Source organism: Xyrauchen texanus, chromosome 31 (assembly GCF_025860055.1).
Source record: "Xyrauchen texanus isolate HMW12.3.18 chromosome 31, RBS_HiC_50CHRs, whole genome shotgun sequence".
Classification (NCBI taxonomy): domain Eukaryota; kingdom Metazoa; phylum Chordata; class Actinopteri; order Cypriniformes; family Catostomidae; genus Xyrauchen; species Xyrauchen texanus.
In genome coordinates this window covers 24979165-24988045 of record NC_068306.1, presented here as the reverse complement: position 1 = coordinate 24988045, position 8881 = coordinate 24979165, and the positions used below count along the sequence as shown (strand labels likewise).

Below are 8881 nucleotides of genomic sequence, written 5' to 3'. Positions count from 1 at the left end.
TAACAGTCTGACGCATTGGATGGAGAACCTCTAAAGAGCATTACTGCACAGTAATGTAATACATCATTTAGTTACAATACGGTGTTTCAAAGCTTGATATTTGTGTGCCGTTTAACATGGATAGTGAGGTACAGACAGATGGGAGAATTCTTGATCTCACATATTATGCCAGGAGAGAAGACATGCTGTCGTATGAGGATGTGACAATCCCACTGGTAAATCAGTTTATTTGTTAAAACGCGGCTTCTAGGCACGTTTAGCTGAAGAATTGTTGCATGAAGAGGCTGTAAAATAATCTCAATATGAAGTTAGTTAAAATAAAGAGTTGATGTTAAAAGTTTTGGTTTTTACTCAAATCTGCAGATTATGGATCTTCCTTATTAAATAAATATATTGTCTTGGCAGTATTCTAAAAGGTTCATTACGTATTCCCAAAATGAGTTTTGCCCATTTAGTACCCACAATCATATTGTATGATGTAACTTTATTCTCTTTTCTTACCAAGAGTGAACTTCGAGAAGCAGAGCAAGAAAACAAGTCCGTCAAAGAGCAAGAGATGAAGTGGTCAAATCTCACCCTTCAAAGTTTGCATGAAAACACCCCAAACCTATAAGAAGGTCCCCTTGTCCCCTTGAACTGATCCCCCTTGTATCTGTCCACCATATCGGTCACTGATTCAGGATATGCAACGGAACGAACTCAACATGTTCCAGTAATTTGTGAACTCAGGTGCGTAGACCCCCAATAATTAACACAAGCAAGTAGGGATGTAAATTTTCAGACATTTTCATAATCGATAGTTGTGGAAATTAACGATCGATTAATCATTAACGTGAATATCACAAAACGCACGTGGAGAACTCAAAGTAATATGTGCAAATAGCCTATTATTTAGATCAAATTTAAATGAATACACTTAAGAAATGCGAGTATTATATGCTTAATTCGGTGTATTTAAACACATTTAGACTGTTTAGTTCGAATTTGATAATTGTTTAATTACTTTTAATTAAATACTGTTAGTAGTAACTTCTTTCTTATGATACTTAAGATGATTGTATACATATGTGAATTCATTAAAATTTTACGTTGTGGATCGTGTGATATTTCAGACCTTTGGGCTTATTTTTTTATTAGAAATTAAGTAGAATTATAACACGCTGCATAAACGGTTCATAACACAGGCTACCACTTCTGTGGTGATTGTGAGATGTCAGCTGAATGTACCTTTGTGCTTTCCTGGCGATTGCTGATGTAATTGTTGGTTGGGATGAAACAAGGAGATAACACCCAATATGACAACATACTTGCTGTATTTTTGTTGTACTTTAACACGACATCGGGGTGTGCAGAAGACAATAATGTTCATTTAAAGAGAAATGCTCCAACACTGTTTACACTGAGCCCACTTCAACTGGCATTTGTACATCATCTTCTGTGAACCAGATAATGACTTCCGCTCTGCAAGCACCTCTAGCGGTGGGTGACTGTATAGACAGACTTATCAACATCTGCTGTCATGATTACTGAATGCATTTGTCCTGAAATTAATTAATCGACTATCGTAAATTCTTCATACTGTAACCCCCTTCCACAAGGCAGTTAGTGAAGTGTACATGTCATGTGTGCCTCAAGTAATTTTACTGTTTGTGATCACGTGACCCAGGGTGGTGAGCCCTCGCGACTTCATTTTTAAACTAGATGACGGGAGAGTTCGAGTTCATGTATAAATAAATTACAATAAAAAAATCTATATATTATATAATATTACATATTATAGAAATGTAATGTTTTGTTGTGCTATATTACACACATTTTCATAATGCTTGGAATATATTTAAAATGCGGTTTAAAAAAGTTTTGTAGTGTGTTTAATAGTAGCTATGCTAGTTAAATATGACTACATGTAATTTTGATTTAACTTTGCAGTGGATTCTGCTAAAATGTGATGTGCAAGTAACTGGAAAAATGTATGTATACATTAACAAGCTGATAATTGGATTAAAAATGCAATAACGAAATCAATAAATCACTCTTTCTCTAAGACTAGACACTGAAGTGCTAAAATGTTATCACCATATGCACATACTGTATATATTTGAACCATGGCTAATTCTGATCATATTATATTTCAGAAATAGCTGACATGTATAGGATAATACTTTCATGATATTACATAAAGATGTTGTCAGCTAGGTGGCTCCTTAGATGCATTGAGGGTTGGGGAATAATGACCTAATAACTAGACATTTTTAATCACTTGATGACTTCAAATTATATCTTAATGGATGGCCTTTTACTGCATTGTATTGTGTCCAAAATCAATCAAAAAGATAATAATATTTTACTATAGCTATAGTATTTGACATGTAATGCTAGTTGTAGAAAGTATGGAGAAAATTATTAATGTAGGTTAACTCATTTGTTAGCTACAGGGCATTCATAAAGTACTCAGACCCCTTCATTTTTTTTTTCTCTCTCCAAATTTTATGTTGCAGTCTTATACTAAAATGCTTAAAATAATTTTTTGCCCACATAAATCTAAACTCCATACCCCATAATGACAAAGCAAAAAACTGATTTTTGATAAATATTTATTAAAAAGAAAAAAATGAAATATCACATTGATATAAGAATTCAGACCCTATCACACTTGAAATTTAGCTCAGGTGCATCCCATTTCTCTGAATCATCTTTGAGATGTTTCTACACTTTGATTGGAGTCTACCTGTGGCAAATTCAACTGATTGGACATGATTTGGAAAGGGGCACGCATGTCTATATAAGATCTCACAGCTGAATATGCATATTAGAGCAAAAATCAAGCCATGAGGTAAAAGGAACTGACTGCAGAGCACATAGACGGGATTGTGTCGAGGTACAGATCTTGGGAAGGCTACACATTTTTTTGGCTGCATTGAAGGTTACTGAGAGCATAGTGGGATCCATAATTCTTAAATGGAAGTTTGGAACAACCAGAACTCTTCCTAGAGCTGGCTGCTCGGCCAAACGTTCCGGTTCACCTTCCAACAGGACAATGACACTTAAGCACACAGCCAAGTCAATGCAAAAGTAGTTTAGGGACAACTCTGTGAATGTCCTTGAGTGGTCCAGCCAGAGCCCAGACTTTAAACCATTCAAACATCTCTGGAGAGACCTGAAGATGGCTATCCACCGACGGTCCCCATCCAACCTGACAAAGATTGAGAGGATCTGCAGAGAAGAATGGCAGAAAATCCAGGTGTGCAAAGCTTGACGCATCATACCCAAAAAGACTTGAGGATGAAATCGCTGCCTATGGTCCTTCAACTAAGTAAAGTTAAAGGTCTAAATACTTATGTCAGTTTGATATTTCAGTTTTTTATTTTTAATGAATTTGCAAATGTATCAAAAATGAGTTTTTTGCTTTATCATTATGGTGTATGCAGTGCAGATTGATGTGGGGGGAGGGAATATAATTTAAAGCATTTTAGCATAAGGCTGCAACATAACAAAATGTGAAAAAAAAAAATGAAGGGGTCTGAACACTTTTTGAATGCACTGTATACTTTAAAATGTTAAAGGAAAAATCATCCCAAAATGTCTGTGAAGTCAAATGAAAGCTTAAAGAAATCAGACTGCAGGTTCATACAAGCTTAATTAAATTAGGCCACAAGGCTTTAATGCTAAATATAGATTTTGGGTCAACTCCTCTGGCGGGGAGCAAGTATGGAAATGCCTCATTAAAATTTCAGTTTGGTCCCATAGAATAGGTTACATATGAGTGCCTTTATTTTTTTTATCACTAGTCACTCAACCATTTTTTTCACAGTCAAAAAAAAAACAAAAAAAACAATGCACATTAACGTCAATATGTGGCGGCTAAAGACAAATAAAAGATGTTATCAGGGAACTGACCACAAATATTATGCTGCTTGTGCTCCATTGAATGCCTAAATTAAACACTAATTTAAAGGCACTGTTATGCAATATTATTTACTGTTTGACAGAACAGAACATGCAATGACTTGGCAAAACAACAAAAAACCATGGGTCCCCAATTATAAACTGTCCTTTTAAATATATAATGGCATCTCAGGCTGAGAGATTTTTCATTACTTGGGTAATAAGATGTCATTTACATTGTAAAATCACAAATTGTTCAGTAGAAATAAATGAATGGACCTTTTAGGTAAGTGGTTTCCATTAAAGAACACAGTCAATAGCAAACTCAATGGTAAAATGTGAAATGTAGTCATTTAGAGCTTGCTAAATATATGTTAGGTGCGTGTCTAAAAGCATTCAGAATAAAAACGTATTTAATAGTTAAATGTATCAACAGCTACATGGCAATAAGATTTAACTTAACTGCGTGAGACAGAAATGCCACTTCATACTGGCATTCTCACATTCAGAGATTCACCAACATCTGTATAAATACTTCTGCAACAGAAGTCCTCATTCATTGTTTGGTCCCTCCAACCTATTCAATCAGCCACAGTTAAGTCAAATCTTGTCAGTCATTCACAAGTTATCATATGAAGAATACATCCAGTTGCTTGTGATTAACCTCAGCAGATATAATGGTAATGGCACTGTTTGGACAACAGAAAAAAGGCAGAAGGTAGATTAAGGATTGCATGTATCACCAAGTTGTAATGTACATTGAGTGTTAAAGGAAGGTTTGATGACTTTAACAGGTTTCCCTTCCATTGTTACTGTAACATCCAGATAGTACACAATATAAAGGTATATCAATGTACACAGAACTGTTCTGTAAAGATATGTATAGATTACATGCATTTCTAAAATGCAAACCTTAATTCCCCATTTGCACAGATCAGCTACAACATTAAATCTGCCTGCCTAATATTGTGTAGGTCCTACTTGTGCCAACAAAACAGCACCAACCCGCATGTCAGAGTATTCAGAGATGCTATTCTTCTCACTACAATTGTACATAGCGGTTATCTGAGTTACCGTAGACTTTGTCAGTTCAAACGAGTCTGGCCATTCTCTGTTGAACTCTCTCATCGACAAGGCATTTCGATCCGCAGCACTGCCACTCACATTATGTTTTTTGAACATGTAGAGACTGTTATGTGTGAAAATCCCAGGAGATCAGCAGTTACAGAAATACTCAAACCAGCACGTCTGGCACCAACAATCATCCATTCGATTATCTAATCAGCCAATCATGTGGCACCAGTGCATAAAATCATGCAGATATGGATCTGGAGCTTCAGTTAATGTTCACATCAACCATCAGAATGTGGGAAAAAAATTTGATCTCAGTGATTTGGAGTGTGACATGATTGTTGGTGCCAGATGCGCTGGTTTGAGTATTTCTGTAACTGCTGATCTCCTGATTTTCATGCACAACGGTCTCTAGAATTTACTCCGAATGGTGCCAAAAACAAAAAGCATCCAGTGAGCGGCAGTTCTGTGGACTGAAATGCCTTGTAGATGAGAGAGGTCAACAGAAAATGGTCAGACTGGTTTGAACTGACAAAGTCTACAGTAACTCCGATAACCGCGCTGTACAATTGTGGTGAGAAGAATAGCATCTCTGAATGCTCTGACATGCGGGTTGGTGCTGTTTTGGAGGCACGAGGGGGACCTACACAATATTAGGCAAGTGGTTTTTCTGTTGTGGCTGATCGGTGTATATCACATTCCAGACCTTTTCAATATAATAAAAGAACAAATGTATCCCTTCTAACCAGTAGTTTTTTCCCCCAAATATACATAACTTCTGGTTATGATTTATGTAGCATTTGTCAATATCACAGAGTATTTACAATATTTGACAGGCTATATTTCCATGTCACAATGTGGCTGTTTAACAACTGATGAAATTATGGTACATTCAGTTCAGTAAAAAGTCTTACATTTCTTTGTACACTTAAAAAAATCTAGTAAACTGAATGTAAACAGTCAGCAACTGTCCAGCAGAGGCTGCTAAATTTTGAGGCTTTCAATAATAATTCAATTAATGTCTAAAATCCATCCCCGCTGTTTTTAAAAGCCTGAATCACTCAGCATTAATCTCTGTCTCGGGCCTTTGGGCTGAAAGCTCAGCTTGGATAAAGGCGCCCTGTCCCAAGGCAGTGGAGTATGCCCGATTACTGCATGGAGTTGAGAAACCAGGGCTGTGATAGGAGCTGGAGCCACCCCGATTTGCTACTAAGGTTTGGGACTGAGGTACTGGGTGGTAGTCATCAATGTTGTCGTAGTGTGACTGTAAAGTAATTGTGCTTTGTCTCTGCCCCTGTGACTGATGAGAGCAGGATTCAATATGGTCTGAGCTGTCCGGTAAATGGGAGAGAAGACTGGACTGGTTGTGATGCTGTCGCTCTTGTATGCTATGCAATCTCTCAGGCTTGGGTGGAGGAGTTGGCTTCACAGGAGCTGCTTGTTCATCTTCACTGGTGCTAGTGGTTTTAACCCTGCATATGTGCCGATCTAAATCTGACCATTCATAATGAGGCTGAATGCTTCTGCCCTCTGAGTGTTCCTGCCAACGTTTACCACTGAGTTGTTTTTCCCCTGGCTCAAAATTTGGGTCAACATGGGAACCCTCTGGTAAGTGGTGCATGCTTCGTGGTGGAAGTTGTGACTGATGTGAATGGGCAGACGAGTAGGCCCTGGAGCTGCCTTGTTTGGTGGGTTTGTCTCCCATCCCATTTCCCTGGCAGTTCTTCTCTGTTTCCATATACATAAGGACATCTGGATCTGAGATGAGATGCCTGGGAGCATGCTGAAATCCAGGAGCTATGTTGTATCTGGCCTCCTTTCCCTCAGCGGTCATCAATACAGTTTTGCCAGTATCTGATTTGCTGTGCAAGTGTAACATGTCTAATCCACTAATATCCACTGGTATGTAGGGTCCTACATTGTCATACTGAGACATGATTGAACCCTTCACCTTCTGCCTTGCTCGGTTTTCTCTGCGAATAGAGTGTATACGAAGCCTCTCTGCTTCTTCTGGGTCCCAAAAGAAAACACTCCCCTTAGAACCACCATAAGAAGGCATGTCCCTACTAACGAAGCCGTGCTCCTTCAAAGGAATGACATTCCGTGAAAGGTAATGATAGCCACCGGACTTGGCTCCAGATCTGCTATTGCTAGGGGCTGTGTCCCGACCACTGAAAGAATGGACATGCCGTAAGCGGATAGTGCCGTAATGGTCGACATCATAGTAAGGTGCATCCAGGGGATGAGAACCAGAGTAGGGGCTGTATCGGTACTGTACTCTTCCATTCTCAAAATAAGGCTGCAGTTGTGTGACATGATAATCAGCTTGAGATGAGGGTTGGTGAGACTTGCAGTGGTAGACTGGCCGCTGGTAATAAATCAGCTCATCATCTGGTGGAACCTCAGCTCTGGTGACTGGCACTGATCGGATAGTAGTGGGTGTCACATGTAGGGAGTGAACCCTACGGATAGTTGGGTATACAGTAGGTCCATCTACTGAACTGCAGCCATGGGTATGATGCAGTGAGCTTGGGGAGATGTATTCACCTCTTGGTGGGCCATGAGATTTGAAGGACTGGTGGTAAGATCTGGATCCAATTGTATTGTATCGGCTGTCACAGTGACCTCTATAAGAAATCTGTGGCTCTGATTTAGAGACGTAAGAAATGTGTGGTGGTACACTATCTGGTCGGTAATGGTACCCCATTGAGGACTGGCCTGAAGGGGTTACCCGCTGATGGTAATATGCCTCTGCTTTGGGCTCCAATAGGGATGCTTCTCCTTTCGAGTGGTAAATATAACCTGACTGGTGACTGGAAGACCTCAGATGAGTGGGATGCAATTGTGAGGGAGTCTCATCCACTGAGCCATGCATGGATGTCTCTGGTGAGATAGCATGAAAGTTGGCTGGATTTGCAACCTCAGTGTTGCAGAGAGCAGCCATTGCTAGTTTACTATCAATGGAGCGAACAGGGGGTGTCGGGAGTGTCACTCCATGAGTGTGATGTTGAGGAGCACTATCTCCTTTTGGATGTACAGGCTTTATGGCTTCCCATGGTTTTTCCACAGGGTCAAGAGGTGCTGCAGGAATAGGTGCAACCCTAGCATTGGGCTGGGGGTGAGATTTGGGCTTGAACTGAGGTTGCGCTTGTGACTGAGGCTGCACTTGAATTTGAGACCAAAATGTTGAATGAGGTTGAGTCTGTATATGAGGCCGAGGCTGGAGTATTGCAACTGGTTGTTCTGACGTCTTTGTGGGTTTTGGTGACAGTACATTGTCGTCAATATGGATCTGAGGATCAAGCACAAACAAACACAGTTAGTGTCTTTTTTCTTTTGGCATTTAAATGTGCTGTAATTTCAATAGTTGATTACAATACCAGTGAAATGGTATTACAGATGATTGATACCAATTCTGATACCACAACAAAAAATGAAATTCCTCTCTTGAAAAGACTCATATGCATATAGCTTTCAACTCGAAGTACTTCCATATGTGCCTGTTCACCAGTTTCGACAAGCCTTGGAAGTGATATTGCATCAATTATCCTTTCTGTTTGTCTTGTTTTTCTGTTGTGCCTGCGAACTTTCACAGGCTACTGGCTGGGTGTCAGGCAGACTAGGTGCAACTTTACAAGTTCTACAATGTTGAAGGCCTGGCTCATGTATATTGCCCGATTTTCAAAAAGACAGGCATTGGAAAGTTAACATTGAGACACTGAGAGCTCTCCTTCCTGGAGAGTCCACGCTGAGTCTCACAGAAAAACAAAGCAACACACTTAGTGCACAGGCGACAGGATCGATGGTAAATGGCAATTAGACTGTACCGTAGTGGTAAAACTTGTCGAATTTTCCAAACAACGCTGTCATGTTCCAGTGCTACAGTACATCAAACATGTTTTATTTATGCCATCATCACTGTGCA

The 8881-nt window shown here is 39.4% G+C and overlaps 1 protein-coding gene across 1 annotated transcript in view; it reads right to left on the bottom strand.

The window, feature by feature from the left end:
- Window positions 1-5588: 5588 nt before the first annotated feature.
- LOC127624558 (rho GTPase-activating protein 32-like) overlaps window positions 5589-8881 on the bottom strand; it is a 140284-nt gene continuing 136991 nt past the window's right edge. Inside the window, exon 25 of the mRNA XM_052099329.1 lies at window positions 5589-8248. Coding sequence (XP_051955289.1) covers window positions 6014-8248 — 2235 coding nt within the window. The 3' untranslated portion in view covers window positions 5589-6013. The remainder of the gene's footprint in view (window positions 8249-8881) is intronic.